The 18,149-nt window shown below is 34.4% G+C and overlaps 1 protein-coding gene across 5 annotated transcripts in view; it reads right to left on the bottom strand.

The window, feature by feature from the left end:
* Synd (protein kinase C and casein kinase substrate in neurons protein Synd) overlaps positions 1-18,149 on the bottom strand; it is a 107,107-nt gene that overhangs the window by 42,831 nt on the left and 46,127 nt on the right. For all 5 annotated transcript variants that reach the window (XM_090116797.1, XM_090116800.1, XM_090116801.1 and 2 more), the window contains exons 3-4: positions 13,368-13,612; positions 3,360-3,508 (exon numbers count right to left, since the gene is read on the bottom strand). In XM_090116797.1, coding sequence (XP_089972923.1) covers positions 3,360-3,508; positions 13,368-13,584 — 366 coding nt within the window. In that variant the 5' untranslated portion in view covers positions 13,585-13,612. The remainder of the gene's footprint in view (positions 1-3,359; positions 3,509-13,367; positions 13,613-18,149) is intronic.

The following is an 18,149-nucleotide window of genomic DNA, read 5'->3' as shown; positions in this document are numbered from 1 at the left end:
TCGTGTGCCCCCGCCGTAACGTCGGAAGCCGAGCGGGATGGTTGGTGCCGCATTTCTTGAATATAACATTAGATAATACCCTACAGTTTATACTATCTCTTGCAAATATAAGTATAACGTATAACGTCTCGCTTTAAGGGCTGATTTTTCAATCATTGGTTAAAACTTATTCGTCGAATAATGTATAAAACTACCATTTTAAAAACGTATTCTTATTGCCCGTATATTTGACAGTTTACGTGACATTTTAATATTATATTACTTTATTGGACGGATAAGTTTTATCCAAGCATTGAAAAATCGGCCCTAAATATAACATGAGATCGCGAGCACGCTCGCTGAGTTATGTCTTGCTGTATGGCAAATGCATTACCTAGTTTATAATGTAAAACTGAATTTACTGTTCTTAGTCCTGGAATACAAATTTTCATTTCTACAAGACATTCTTGTTTTAAATTTAACGAAATAAAATATGATTTAGAAATTGTTTCGTTACAACCATTTTTAAAGTCATCCTCTTTTTAAAACTCTTTTTATTTGTTAGGATCTCTTAAAATGCTATAGTTTTTTTTAAGAATATTTAATGTGCTTAGCTATTAGCATTGTATACAAGACGTTATAATAATATCTATAGGCAGAGATTGGTTTAAATAAACAACTTTTTCTAATCAAAAGTACATTCGTTTCATACACAACAGAAAATATGACCATGTATCAAAATACTCTTGTATCGATTGTATGAAACGCTATCTTCGTTGCAGTTACTGTCATATGAAGGCATGAAGCTGGGAGCCCGTGGATTGACTAATTTCCACACCTGACAGCGCTCTGATAACAACCCATTCGAAGTGCCAACGTGTGCAACATTCAAAAATAGTTTTATTTTTAACAATAAGAAAAACACTTTATTTTCCTATACCTTTTTAACAATAAAAATATAAATGTTGACGGAACATAATTACAAATGCTAATGAGGTACTACGTTATGGAGTACTAAGTTAAAATTTGGTTAAATATTGCAATATTATTTGATCCAAAATGCCCTTTAGATACTTACTAGAGTGGCACAGGGACCCAAAGTGAGTCTTGGCCTCCGAATGAGGGTTATTTATTTTATCACTAAGTATTTAAAATTTCTTCATAATTTTTGCATTTCCTTACTGTTTTATTCATTTTATTCTTCAGTTAACTTTTGCTTAAAACGTCATAACTCATAACTTTTAACTTTCGCCTCGAGTAAATATAATCTGGTTAATTTTACACAACTTTCCTTTTTATAAAGGGGGAATTATAAAACGAGCGAACAAAAAAAAACTTTGCGACTGATGATGACATACTGTTTTAATAACTTGAGCGGTATGAATTTGACTAAGCGAAAAATTAACTAAACTGACGACGAATATTGATTTATAATAAAATCCAGAACGAGCTTACAAAAAGTGGATTGTGATAAATCAATTTCAGATATTAAAATTTTATCCGAGCGACTTCATTACTAAGTGAGCGACTGGAAATACAGAGAGGGCAACTTCAATATTAAGATAGATTCGATTTTTCTAAGAGAGAAATTTCATGGTTGGAAACTAAAAATACAGACAATGAAACAGAAAATTTCAGCGACGATAATGAAGAATGCCACCATTAACCAGCCCGGGCCATCAAAGAGAATTAAAAAATGATAGCTATACAATTTTTAAACAAAATTAAAATTATATGATTTCTGTAAATATTATTATTTCCGTCGCTTGTAACTTTTTACCTTTAAGACTTACAGAATAATCATGTATGAAAAAAATGTAGGTAATTTTGTCTTCTTTGAACCCCTCATAGACACTTTTGTGATTTAGTAAACAATTGAGAAGTTATTTAAAATATACCTAATTTTAGCACCTTTAATTCAAGATGGCGGCTAGCGCCTGGGTCCGTCAAGGTCGAAAACTTGGATTTTGATTAACCTTTCATACCTAAACAATATCGTTTCAAAACATTTTCTACGCCACCTTTTGTAGAGCATAAATACCTACAGACTGGATTATACGGTAAATATCAAATCTAAAAAATATATATGCAATAACGAAACGTGAGCCCATTTTGTGTGGCGAGTGCCAAAAGCGACTTTAGGGTGATTCCCACTCAACCAAAAAAAAACTACGTAGGTTAAAAACTATAAAACTTTTATTCTTAATATTCAAATAGGTAGCGAGGAGCGAAGCGACGAGCGTGTTAGGTTAACCCTTGAACTGCCGCACGAGCCGAGCGAGCGAAGCGAGCGTGCCGCGGCAGCGGCCGGCGAGTGCCAGAAGCGACTTAAGGGCGATTCTCAAAATAATTTTGAAAAAGAAAAGCAGTTTATTTTGAAAAGTCACTACCCGCTATCGATTAGACACCTCAAAATAATGAAACTCGGGGATCACGAGTCGTAGTGTTAGGTTGCCTTATATTTCAATAATAAAATTTCTCAACTAATAGAATAGTGTTTCTTCAAATAGTTATTTCATATTATTTTTATTTTTTAAATGTGAGCTCATTATACTCTGCTCATTAGTGTATTTTTCAAAGTGGTTTTTGTATTCGAAACACTTCATTTAAGATAAAATGCCGCTCAATATAAAAAATACATTTGCCAAATATTGAAAAAAATGCAGGACGTAACGTTGACACTCAAACAAATATTAGGTCGCTCAAATATTATGAAGCTGCTCATTTTGTATTTTAAGTAACTCAAATTAATGTTTGTAAGTTGCTGTTCTGTTGATTTCTCGTCACTCGCAGTCAGTCGCTCACTTAGTAATTCTATAACCCAAATTAATTAATTTTGACACTTAGAACTGTAATTTACAGTCACTCGTTTAATTGCTACCCTTTATAAAGTATACTTTTAAGGCTTAAACATAACGGAGTTAATTAATTTATCTCATATAATATTAATGTACATGGAATCCGCATTGAAAATTTAATTACTTAAATATGCTTGAGATTATAGTAAAAAGTAATTAATAAAACGAAAAAGCTAGCGTACCTATTTGTTCGGACGTGTTGATTATTTGATTCCGCGGATCATATAGCAATCACACGAGTAACTCGTACACCTATATATTATAAAGCTGAAGAGTTTGTTTGCTTGAACGCGTTTATCTCGGGAACTATTGGTTCGATTTGAAAAATTCTCACACTCTAAAGACCAACAGGAGCGGAGCAATGCGGGTGAAACTATATTCTATATATATTGAATATTCCCACTGATCTAATGTAGTCCCAACGCGCGGCTGTCAAAATTTGCTCTAAACGAAACGTCACAAGAGTAAGATTTACAACCCAGATATATTCCTACAGTGACGTCACCAAGGGCTCCAACTGACCTTGTGATACGTGTCCTTCTGCCAGTTCTTGATCTGCGCCATGACATCGTTGACGAGGCGGTCGCGCACGCTCAGGTGCAGGTCTGAGAGCCGCTCGGCCTCCACCATGCCGCCCTTCCACGCGGCCTCCATCGTGCCATATTCTGGTCCTGTGGGATACAATATATAAGTACATGAAATATATAAATGGAATTCACTATAATAACAGGATATTGTCCTAATTCGACAGGGGCTTTAGACCTCTCTAATAAAAGAGCATGTGTGCCGTGCACAAGTCAGAATTGAAATTTCTTTGGCAATATTCAAATCGTCAAAATCGTCGTCTTACTTCATAACGTGACGGTATTGCCATAACGCAACCTGGAAGTTTTACTTTCAACGAAGAAAAAGAAGTTTCATTTCAAAATCATAGCTAAAACTTTCTTTTATACACAGAAGATTACCTGTTCTTCGATCGGATAAATGGTAGACTACCCTTATCACTTAGGGGTATAAAAAATAGTTATCAAGCAGTTCCAGACCTGTCAAACAGTTTTATAAGAGTTTGGTTAAAAATAAAGTGTGATGACAGTTTTATTTGTAAGACCTAGAACAAGTTATAAGAAGACATACGAGTAAAATTCAATGCCATCGTAAAGTCAATTTCAAGCAAGCGCCACCGGTAGTCAACCTCGCTATACATAACCGCATACAGTTGCAAGTGCAGGCAAGCAATTACCACATTACTATGTAATACGATAAAATACAAAATCCCCAACAGTGTATGCGTCATCCGGGTAATCAGTTACTACATCCGACATTGGCTGCGTTATAAGATAATGACGACACGCGACCTCAAGCTGAAAGGCTTCTCTGTGAGATGATGTTTATTTCGAACTCGAGGACTGAATACATCTCTAGGGGATCATTTTCATGATACCTATTACAAAAAATGACATTTTTTATTACTTGGTTTTATTATATAAACATACTTCCCGGTAATAATGGACGTTAATTTTAACCCAACCTCGTGATCGATTTCTAGACCTATTTGTTAAATAATTTATTATTTTAGAAATTAAATACTTTTTCAAGAATTTAAAACGCGATTTTATTATACCATCTATCCCGACGTTTCATTTTTTTACCATACCATTTTTCGACGTATGTTTCGTTTATTTGTTTAAGTTACACATTCAATGTGCATGTCCTAGAATAAACCTTTAAAACACCCAACATCTAAAGCATTAATAAATAATAATATCGTGCATAGAGAGAGAATACATTATTCTGCCTGGAAATGTACACTAATATAATAATTTCAACATTTAAGATTAATAAAGGTCTGAACACGAGATTACGTATAAATTATTACGATAATACCTGTTGCTGAATTTCAATTTATCCGCTGGTCATGTTTCAATTGCGATATAACGATACATTATGAACCCTATTTATATAATGACGGTATGTACTATTAAGGCTTAATCTCAATTAAATCTAATATCCATACTTAATATATTCTATTATACTAATCAAGCTGAGTTTGTTTGTTTGAACGCGCTAATCTCAGGAACAGGTTCGATTTGAAAAAAAATTCGGTGTAAGATAGCCCATTTCTCGAGGAAGGCATGACTAAACCGAAATGAAATTAATTGGAATGTGAGTTGATATTTTTTTTTCAAAAATAACCCTTTTATTTTGTGTGTGATTTCCCGTACGTGAAAGACTTGCTACGGTACTTAATTCATATAATTTTAAATTATTAAATATTTAACTAAAAATGCCGCAGCTTCAGTTTAACTAGTAATTAAGTCGTCCATTAAAAACCGTTTTTATTATCATAACGGTGTCAAACTATTAATTTCGTCGTTTAAATTTAAATTATGTGTATTAAAACTGATATTACTGTTAAACAAACGTATTTTCTAGCTATATTACCTACTCATATTAAATTTTATAATATAAAATACAGTTAGGACTTAGGTAACACCATAGAACGCACAAGTATACATAGAAATATTATGTAGATTAAAAAACATGCGATTAATAAAATATCTTCACTAATATTATAAAGCTGAAGGGTTTGTTTGTTTGAACGCGCAAATCTCCGGAACTACAGGTCCGATTAGAAAAAAATATTTCGTTGTTAGATAGCTTATTTATCAAGGAAGGCTATAGGCTATATCATCACGCTAAGACCAACAGGAGCGGAGCCACGCGGGCTTGTATGACTATAAAATACAGTTTTACTGTGGATAACACCAAAGAACGCACTAGCGTTCAAACGAATGGATTCAAATTATACAAGCATGTCATTAATTATACAAGCTTTAAAATCTAGATGTTTTATATAGAAAAGGTAGTAAACGAATTTATAACTCACGACGGAAGCAAGTTAATTACGCAAGTCCCTAATCAACCGTTATTTAAAGGTCATTCATTTTCTTTACGAGATAATGAAATCCATTGTAATATAACATTAATTGCACTATATTCAATTTGATACTCGTAAATCACATATGAACAGCCGTTTACATGCCGATTTTTTAAACAATTCGTTAGAAACAAACATGCAAATAAAATGTCTGGTCTTACCGTAAAAAAATATAATTGCAGTAATAACAATTACCTAACAAAATCTTGATCGTCCAAATGTCTGAATTAGTTTGAACTGAAGACTTAGATTGGCTTACTTTGTTTTTAAAAAATAAATTGCTCGCAAGTCTTATATTGAACAGTCGTTAAAACAGTCTTCAAATTCGATTAAATGAATAAAATCCCTTCCAACAATTTCGAGAATTTAACAATATTACCCACATATAAAGCGCAAACTTAATTCTCATAACTACTGCAGGCAACTCGTAAATAATATGGAGAGCCATACCAAGCGATCATAAATAGCGAATATATAAATTTTGCAAGACAGTACGTAATTCCATAGATTTGTTCATTTAATCCGACTTTAGACCCTCTAGGTAATCGTTGGCTTAACCTCAGCTCGACCTGTAAACACTGCCTGTTTTTATTGCACGCCTCATAAGCGAAGCGTTGAGGTGGGTACTACTGTCACTTCGCGCAAAACATCTGATTTTTCAAACTTAAAATGTCTTTATGTATCATACATTGCACTTGTAAGATAATACATACACACACATATTAAGAAAAAACACTATTTTTAACATTCATGATATTTTTGATGTCATTTTTGTTATTTAAACTAGTTAAAAACAGTTTAAAAAAGCTCTGTCTTGGACGTCCGTGTGTCTGTATGTGCGGAGGATTTTCTTGTTAACACGATAGCGACCGAAATACTTTACTAATCGAGTCTTTTTTTTTCTCTTACGCTTGAGTATGCTCAGGAATAGAACCCTTTCATTTTTCAGGGTCTGATTCGATGTGGTTTAATTGTTTATAAATAAACAAAAATAATAATTAATAAATAATTATTAAAAAAAATTATGAGGCCGTGCACTTTTGGATTTTCCAAACTATATTGATTTTAGCTGTTTACAGTTCGCTTTTAAATATTATATACTTTATTATTAGAAGAATTGACATATTTACTTTGATATATATTGCCCATATTTTGCCCGAGAACTTTGTATGTTAATTTATGATTGATTTATGGGCACACAAAGTAGAAAAGAGCCAAGAAATAAGGAAAAGTATGCTTATCCTGTATGCAGTTTGCCAAATATTACTTGAATTATTTTTGTATTTATTTCAAGTAGCATGAGGAAAATATAACTCAATAATGTTTAATATCCAGTCTAGTCTCGCTCAGAAGCAGAAAGAAAAGGTAAATCGATCACCTTACGGGACCTTACAATATAGGTACTTAAGTAAGCACCCTATACATAAATATAACACCTAAACATTATGTAAACACCAATATACCTAAAAACAAACACATCAAACACGTATGACAATTGACACGTAACCCAACACACATAGCAGACGTGTTTCGTTCACAAATCAATCGGACGTGTGTGCGCTAACGACTTTCCATTTCAATACCGATACGGAATGTTAAACGAGAATCGAATTCGCTGCCCGTGCGCAGAATGCGCTGAGGCTGTTCGCGCAACCCTTGACTTTCGATTTCTTATATGGATCGAATTATGCAATGAAATTTAGTGATGTAATAGAATGAACTGATAGTTTTATTTTGGCAAAATTTAGCGAAATATGCATTTATGGATACCTAGTGAGTCTGCAAATCTGTTATTGCGTCAAGATACAAATCGCGCACCTGTAACATATAACATATTTTACTTTTAATATGTTTACAATAAACTTCGCTAATGTTGTTTAAAATATTAAAATAATGGTACCTACGAAAATATTAAAACATTGCAAAAATTCAAGTCATTGCATAAGAAATGGGCAATATCTTAACTATTATAAAGGCGAAAGTTTGTATGGATGTATGGATGTTTGTTACTCTTTCACGTAAAAACTACTGAACCGATTACAATGAAATTTAGCACACATATAGAGGGTAACTTGGATTAACACATAGGATAGGTTTTATCCCGGAAATCCCACGGGAACGGGAACTATGCGGGTTTTCCTTTGAAAACGCGGGCGAAGCCGCGGGCGGAAATCTATACGTATATACGTACACAAGATACGTACTTACTGTAAAACTGCAGGACCCTAATTACTTTCGAATAACCAATTTAACTTGAAATAACGCATTCAATAACTTCATCGTAACATCTATTCATTTACGTGTGTTTAATTTTCAGTATCCACATTACACCAATTTGTATACGAGACGTGTCTCACTTTCAATTATCTTCGAAAATTAATTCAAACAATCAGTATTCTTATCCTCGCCGATAAATTTCTCCCAAACAAGAATTCGTTCAATATTTATAAGCGTTATACAACCCAGTATACTTACGTTATGTTTTTCTTTAAGGGCCGATTTTTCAATCCTTAGTTAAAACTTATTCGTCGAATAATGTATAAAACTACCATTTTAAAAACGTATTCTAATTGCCCGTATTTGACAGTTTACGTGACATTTTAATATCATCGTGTAATACTTTATTGGACGGATAAGTTTTATCTAAGCATTGAAAAATCGGCCCTAAGTGTTATACAATACGTATGTTTAAGGTATCGTGAATATTAAGTTCTAATTAATCTTGTATGTGGCTATCACGTCTATTATTGAGATTTATAAAAATACTAGTAGTCCGCCCCGGCTTCGCCCGTGGTACATATTTCGCAATAAAAGGTAGCCATGTCCTTTCTCGGGTATCAAAATATAACCATACCAAATTTCATGCAAATTGGTTCAGTAGTTTAGGCGTGATTGAGTAACAGACAGACAGACAGAGTTACTTTCGCATTTATAATATTAGTATATGGATGAAGAAAATATGCATTTGCAATGAAATAAAATGAAATGAAACTTCATACATGTCATAGGCCATAGCTAAACGTATTTCTAACATCAATACATTTCTAATGTGGGAATCGAACCCACCACCTTGACTTTATCGTTATACACTAGCTGTGCCCCGCGGTTTCACCCGCATTGTTCAGCTCCTGTTGGTCTTATCGTGATTATATATAGTCTATAGTCTTCCTCGATGAATGGGCTATCTAACACCGAAAGAATTTTTCCAATCTGACCAGCAGTTCCTGACATGAGCGCATTCAAACAAACAAGCAATCTCTTCAGCTACATAATAATATTAGTATAGACTATAGACTATAGAGCATACATTTCGCAGGTAAAGTAGCGGCAAACAGCTAACTTGCTATGTTTAACACCGAACACGTAATTTACTTCATGAAGTAACCATCCATAAATAAAGATAACATTTTCAGAAATACTAGTGCGTACATATTACGAGGTGATTTATTAAATAGTAAAGAGAAAGCAAAAGGTTGTGCATAATAGTACATATGTTTAAATATAATTTCGTAATCGAGATTACTTAAAATTTTAATAATTACTACAAATTATAAATATCTTAAATAACTGCGTAATTCCACTTTCTAATTTAATACAAGTGATAATACACTATTTTTTATGGCATACGTACAGACATATCATTAAGAGTTATTTTCTTAATTAACATTAATAATTACTTTAATAAACCATACAACCCTTTCTCTATAAATATATGAGAAAATATATATCTTAATATATATAAATCTCGTGTCACAATGTTTGTCCTCAATGGACTCCTAAACCACTTAACCGATTATAATAAAATTCGCACACCATGTGCAGTTCGATCCAACTTGAGAGATAGGATAGTTTAAACATGTAGGTACCACGGGCGAAGCCGCGGCGGACCGCTAGTTACACTATATAATAAATAGCATAACATTACTCATAGTTCGACCTCCATCAGATAACCCACATAAATACAAATGGACTTTAAATACATTTAAATGTATGCAAAATAGTACAAAACATGTAAACATCATATCAATTACAATATCGCACGAACATTCGGACACGCGACAGTTGTTTTCACATACAAATTTTATTTATTTATTTATTTATTTTTTTTATTTATAAAAAAAATTAATTTTCAATAGTTTATCCCGTCTCAAATAATCCAATGTCCTTTAAAAGTTACTTACTCGACTCTATCCTAAAATATACCAAAACTTTGCTGTCTGTTGCCTGGTAGAGATTACTGTTTAGCAATACGGCCGCCTTCTGTGCGAATTACCTATGCTCTTTTCGTAACCCTACTCCATTTTCATAATATTTTTTAAGTTTGTACAATAAAGAATTACAAATTAATTAAATAAACCATAGATATATTTGAACATAACAATAGATATCCAAGAAATAGGTACTAATAAAACGCATATAGTTAAACACCTGCGAGTCTAGTAATTAAATCCAGCGCCTGGATAAGATTGCATCGCAGATCAGTGCATCCACTACCGTAAAGTAGCAATTAAGTTTAACGCGATAATCCATACTAATATTATACATGCGAAAGTAACTCAGTCTGTCTGTCTGTTACTCAATCACGCCTAAACTACTGAACCAATTTGCATGAAATTTGGTATGGAGATATTTTGATATCCGAGAAAGGACATAGGCTACCTTTTATTGCGAAATATGTACCACGGGCGAAGCCGGGGCGGACCACTAGTAACATATAAGTTACAACTTAGATTATACTAGTTTTCCGCTCGCGTTTTTAAAGAAAACCCGCATAGTTCCCGTTCTCGTTGTATTTCCGGGATAAAACCTATCCTATGTGTTAATCCAAGTTACCTTCTATATGTGTGCTAAATTTCATTGTAATCGGTTCAGTAGTATTTGCGTGGAAGGGTAACAAACATACATACACATACCTACATCCATCCTCCCAAACTTTCGCATTTATAATATTTAGCAGGAAGGATAGGATAGGATTATCTCGAAAGCACTTACAATCGAGGAATAATCAATTCGAAATATTATATCTTTAGATAATAGCATGGAAAATTCGTATTTATTAAATAATTACGTTTTGATTCGAAGTCTTTGTGCTGTTAATTAATAATAAGTTATTGTATGTGTCAAGGTTCGTTCTATTATTATAGATAATTTGTAATCTACGTTTAATGTTGCAATAAAATTATTAAAATGTTTATGTAGTACGCTCACTTTATTTTATGTTATTAATTATGGTTAATATCTTTACTAATATTATAAAGCTGAAGAGTTTGTTTGTTTGAATGCGCTAATCTCAGTAACTACTGGTCCGATTTGAAAAATTCTTTCGGTGTTAGATAACCCATTTATCGAGGAAGGTTATAGGCTATATGTATATCATCTCGCTAAGACCAGGAGCGGAGCACTGCGGGTAAAACCGCGAGGCACAGCTAGTAACATGTAGGAATTTCAAGTGATAACATAGATTATGTAAAGCATCTCAGCAGCTTAATTTATTCATTCATTATACAAATGTGAAAGAAAGTGGGTATTATTCAGTTGATCAAAATGCAAGTAGGTATCAATGTATTGCAAAAAGCATGATGTATGTACATACTATGCATACTATGGAACAATGCAATATGCGATGCATACAGTGAATTACCATTTGATTGAATATAAATTACGTCTGTACGTGTTGAATTTTCTTTGATGAAAACGTGATACCAGTAACCAGACTGAAGATGCATGACGTCATTTCTAAGAACATGAGATTGAATAAAGATGTATTATGTTATTCTACAGGTATTGAATATGAATTATATATGAATTTTTTTCATAAATTAATTCTAAGGTATGTTTATTGTACATATAGGTAGTTTGTAGTCTAAGAAAACAAAGTATTTATATTAGGCAAACCGTTTTTGCCTTATAAATTGAGTTTACATAAATTTGGATTATCACACACATAGGGTACGTAAAATATTTATATTTATATTGCAAATTTTAAATTCAAAATACATATTATAACTTTTCAGATTTTGTACACTTAAAATAAATAACACACATTATACAGGTACACTATTGACGAATACTTCAAGATAATGTCACAGGGCTTTTCTCGTTATCCGAATGAGGCCTCAAAATAACACGATAAGATCTTCTACCATCATATTGCGTACGACAGAAAATTCTGTGATAAAAGTATATTAACTCTTTTATAAAGTTTTATTGTGATTGTGGTTCGCGATGTCTCTCTTTATTTCGTTTTTCGAGATATATAGGCTGATAGAAAGAGATGGGACAGGTTCTCAATTTAAGATCTCGAATAAGAATAATTTCACTACACAAGGACGTCTTGCAATTATTACAGATAGATTAAATGCAATCAAGTGCAAAGTAAAATCTTCTAATACAGTCTCATTTTTCCGATTTTCTTTCTTCCTAACCCTATTTTCAAAGCTTTCCACGCACATAGCAAAATAAAATCCCCTCAAATCATAACCAAACCATCAAAACCAATGCACAATACATACCTACCTATCGAATATCCACAGAACCGAACCAAATTCGACCGTGACCTTTGCAAAGGGCGGGACGAGCACCCACACATATAACAACTACTACACTACAGCTGTTACATAACATCAGCAGACATATAACCGTTGTTTTGATAAACTGCATGTTCGCTTTCAATCTATACTAATATTATAAAGCTGTAGAATGTGTTTGTTTGAACGCGCCAATTTCAGGAACTACTGGTACGATTTGAAAAATTCTTTCGGTGATAGTTAGATAGTCCATTTATCGAGGAAGGCTATAGGCTATATATCATCACACCAAGACCAACAGGAGCCGAGCCACCAGATCCACCAGATCATATGAACAACCGCTTATACATCAACGATTTATCAATTCACATTATCAATGTGTTTCCTGTTAATTCATCGCTATTGACTCGTCTCGATAGAGTCTCGTATAATGAGATTTGCATGTACAACAATACCGCAAGCAGCTGTGAATAAAAACCCCTTTCACTACTTTCGAACAGTATGGATTTATCGGTGTTTTAATGAGACAGTACTGCGATTTACGTTTATAATGTAATTAAGTGCGAGTTACGACATACATTTATACGTGGTCTCTAATTAATTGCGTTACACACCTCAAGATTGAAAGTTAGGGGCAGGTATTTCTTACTGACACATTGTTCGAAGTGTGTTTATTCTTAATCTTCTTCTTCTCTTATATATAAAAATGAATCGCATAATGTGTTGGTAAGCGCATAACTCGAGAACGGCTGAACCGATTTCGATAATTCTTTTTTTATTATATTCCTTGAAGTACGAGGATGGTTTTTATGTAGAGAAAACGTAAATATGTACCACGGGCGAAGCCGGGGCGGACCGCTAGTTTTTGTTATTAGAGGGGAATATAGCATTGTCAATATTTACGAAGACCGTCTAAGCAGAATGGCATATTTGATAAGTAGCTCTTGTATTTTTTCAAATAGAACGCGTACTTAATAGCGCGCATTCAGACGCTGCGTTTTGACTTTCGCTAGTAATTTTGATTTACGCTGTGGATTAAATATGTCTTTACAACTCGCACTATACCTTTCTCAATAAGGTCGTTCCACTTCTTGGCCCATCCTCGCAAGCTCTTCGCGTACGTCTTCTCGATGTCGGCTCGCTCCTGCACGAGCGCCTGCAGCTCACCGCACAGCCGGTGGCCGTCGTCCACGCGCTTGGTGGTGCGCTTGTAGTTGCCCGGCTCCCAAAACGAGTCGGAGGTGACCGTGAGCAGCGCCTGCTCGTCGCTGTGGTGCGACATGGCGGTGCGACACTCACACACCGCCCCTCTGCAACAATGAACACAATTTGTATGTTAGATGGTTGGCTCTTTGTAAACGTATGTACATAATATTATGTACGGTCTAAATATTTAATAATAATAATAATAACCCCCCGTCGTATCCTTACGTTGCCGTCGTGGTGGGGCTTGTGAACCTTAATGAGCGCTAGAGCTATGCCGGTAGGGTTACTCATGCCGGACAGGTCTAGGGTGAAAGGACTGACCAAGAAGGGTACACCAATGCTTTTGACCCAGTCACAGGCCAAAGGTATTTCTTCCTTCTTCCTCTTTAACCATTTTTAGTTAACTCTCTCCTTATATCATATTACTTTCTATCTTTTCAACATGCTCTGTTCTCTCTTCTTCATCCATTCACCCAAGCCACGGTGGAACAGCATACGCCAAGGGCTGCGTGGCTAAAGGAGTGTTTAGTCGTTAGTATGCGAACTCGGAATACCAGGGAATCTTCCGTTTTAATTACCCTTACCGCGGTGAACGCAGGGCTCTGCCGCGGTTGACGATTATGTCCCTAGCTTCTAAAAATACAACATGATAACCAGGTCTAAATCAAAAAGGACCGCGCAAAGAATAGAAAGTGAAGATGTTGGATATAAACACGTTACATCCCCATCTTCTTCATCATCAAAATCACAATTATCATTATATTCATCATCATCATCATCATGCTTCCGATCTCCAACCATATCATTATCATCATCATCATCATCCAACTTAGGGCTAACGGATGTTGCACAGGAGGCAGAATCTGTCCAAGTACCTGTGCCCAACGTTAATGCTGCAGAGGTGCGTAAAAGATGGAGTAAAGAAATGAATGAGTTCATCTTGCGCACATATCTTCTACTCACAAATATGGAATCGGACACCAATGCATACTTACCACCACTACACACTAAATTTTTAGAAAAGTATCCTTATATGGAAGTAAGTAGACAGAGAATTGGAGATCAGCGAAGAGCAATCATTCAAAAAAATTTATTACCAAAAACTACTATAGACAGGATTTACAAAGAAGTTAGAATAGAACTACAAACGAACAATAATTATCACTCCGCGCAACTATTATCGAACACGGGTACACAAATAGGGCAACGCATGAAATGGACGAAGGAATACAACGAGTCAATATTGAAAATATACTTAAGAATTACACAATTGGAATCTAATAAGACAGCGTATAGAAAATTACTACATGAAGAATTTATAGCTACACACCCGGAATTAGGTCACTTATCAGAACAACGAATAGCGGATCAAAGAAGAGCCATCATTAACAATAAGTATATAACGGACAACAGACTAGCAGAAATCAAACAAGAAATCTCCAATGAATTAAAGATCCAAAATAGAGAAAACAATTACTCACAGTCATTAGGTACACAGCCGCAGCAACAATTAGAAGCAGCAAATATAAACAATACATACACGAGCCACGAGGAAGAAAACATTCACACCGAAGAACAAGCCTTGTCTGGGGACAATACTTTACAGGAACTTACTGCCCCGATTTATAATACTACTGAAACTACTGTTGACCTGAACCAAAAAATAGAAAGCACCTTTCATGAAGCAGAACAACTCTTTGCTAACACTGACCCTACAAGTAGACCCTTTATCCGACGACAAAAGCTAACCAAAAAGTTCTCAACTATAGTACAATACATTAATACAACGATATTACCCACCAAATTGCACCCAGATATAGAGTTTAACACTTTACACAACATACTGTACTGTGCGGCGTGGACTGCGGCTAAGTGTAACGGGACAAAAATAGAACAGCAGTTGCAAGAGATTCACCACACACAAACTAAAAAAATCCCATCATGGCAAAAAAGACTTGAAAAACAGATTGCAGATTTGCGGGCAAGTATAGGTAGAGTTACACAATTTATAAATGGCAATAGAAGCCGAAGAATTATATCAACAGTCGAAACAATTAAATTGAAATACGCAACACACGCTCAGCACGAAAATAGCAACTCAGATCCTCAACACTTCTTGGATACACTAAAACAAAAATTAAGCGCAAAATCAGCTAGACTTAAACGATATCTTAAATGTACAGCACGTAAAAAACAAAATGCAATATTTATAAGTAATGAAAAAGGCTTCTATAGAACTTTGAATTCATCCGAAAATAACACAATAAATCGTAATAATAATATACCTTCAAAAGAAGCATTACGTGAATTTTGGGCGAATATCTGGGAGAATCCTGAACAACATAGCGACAATACAGAATGGATTAAAGAACTGCAACAAGAAACTAGTGGGATTTGCGACATGGAGTTTGAATTCATACCAGCAGATATATTCATAGACGTTATCCAACGAACACACAATTGGAAAGCACCCGGTACAGATCACATACATAATTATTGGTACAAAAAGTTTACTTGCTTATACCCTTATATACACAATCATATAAATGCATTCATCCAATCACCACATACATTACCAACATTTATAACACACGGAATTACATACATGCTACCCAAAGATCCTGATGACACTTGTAACCCAGCCAAATATCGACCAATCACTTGTCTGCAAACATTCTACAAAATATTAACCGCGTGCATAAGCCGAGTTATTAACCAACATTTAACTAAATATAATATTCTGGCAGAGCAACAGAAGGGCTGCAGAAAGGATAGTCAAGGGTGTAAGGAGCAATTAACAATCGATGCTATTGCCATGAAGACTGCAACAAACCAAAAAAAGGATATATATTCTATGTTTATTGATTACCAGAAAGCCTTTGATTCCGTACCACATAGCTGGTTATTAGAAGTCTTAAATTTATATAAAATACATCCAGTACTCACAAATTTTCTTAAAACATCTATGAAAAATTGGCAAACTGCACTTAAAATAAAATCTTCTTGTGAAACTCTAACTACTGAACCTATTCAAATTCAACGTGGCATCTTTCAAGGGGATGCCCTTAGTCCTTTGTGGTTTTGTTTAGCCCTCAATCCCCTTTCCCAACTATTAGACAAATCAAATGAAGGATTTTTATTAGAAAACAACAATACTCATTACAAATTAAGTCACCTTATGTATATGGATGACATAAAGTTATTCGCAGCAGATAAGAGAACATTATTTAAATTAGCAGATATCACACAAACATTTTCACAAGATATAAGAATGCAATTCGGAGTGGATAAATGTAAAATATTATCCATATCTAAAGGTAAAATAAGGGAGGATAACTATACATTAGAAAACGGAGAAATTATTGAACCGATGACTGAACATAATAGCTATAAATATCTAGGATTTAAACAATTAAAACAGATAGCTCATAAGGAAACCATATTAGATTTAAAAAAAAGATTCACACACCGCCTAAGACTAATATTAAAAACCCATCTTAATTCAAAAAATACAATCAAAGCCATTAATACTTTTGCCATACCTATTTTGACGTATTCATTTGGTATTATAAATTGGTCGAAAACAGATTTACAAAGCTTACAGAGAACCGTAAATACAAATTTAACAAAATACAGGAAGCACCATCCGAAATCTTGTGTACAGAGATTAACGTTGCCGCGCTCAGAAGGAGGGAGAGGATTGATAGATATACAAAACCTTCACAATCAACAGATCCGGACACTTAGAAGCTATTTCCACACGAAATCGGAACACTCACTACTACACAAACACGCAACCCAGCTAGACAAAAAACTAACTCCACTCAACCTTCACGACACTAACCCTCAGCAAAACGAACACAGCGTAAGCATACAGCAGAAGCTCTTGGAATGGTCTAGTAAGGCCCTGCATGGTAGACATCGATCTCATCTGTGCCAGGCTCATGTTGATAAAGAAAAGTCGAATGAATGGATAAGAAGAGGAGATTTATTCCCAGAAACTGAGGGTTTTATGCTAGCCATCCAGGATGAAGTTATTGCCACACGAAATTACATAAAACACATCATAAAGGATTCTAATCAGACGTCAGACCAGTGCAGACATTGTAACGCAGGTATAGAAAATATTCAACACATTACCGGAGCATGTAAATCATTGGCGCAAACTGATTATAAGCATCGTCATGACCAAGTAGCAGCAATTATTCATCAATTCTTAGCTCATAAGTACAATTTCATCAAAAAAATAGAGCCATACTATAAATATAAACCCGAAATCGTATTAGACAATAGTAATTATAAAATTTACTGGGATAGGACAATCATAACCGATAAAACAATTCATTACAATAGACCGGATATCACAGTACACGATAAATTTCAACAAAATGTTTACTTAATAGATATAGCTATACCTAACTCACATAATATACAATCCACTATATCAGAAAAATTAAGAAAGTATCAGGATTTAGCCATAGAAATCAAAACACAATGGAATGTGAAAACAGTCCACATAGTTCCGATAGTTCTGTCAGCCACCGGTATAATCCCTAAAACACTTATACACAATTTAAACACTCTAGAATTACCATCACACACATTCAACATGCTACAGAAAGCAACCATCCTTAACACATG

The sequence above is a fragment of the Colias eurytheme genome, chromosome 26 (assembly GCF_061535395.1).
Source record: "Colias eurytheme isolate Ceu_HAF_F1 chromosome 26, ilColEury1 Martin Lab GWU primary, whole genome shotgun sequence".
Lineage (NCBI taxonomy): Eukaryota > Metazoa > Arthropoda > Insecta > Lepidoptera > Pieridae > Colias > Colias eurytheme.
The sequence above is the reverse complement of the archived record's forward strand: the minus strand, read 5'-3'. Positions and strand labels throughout refer to the sequence as shown.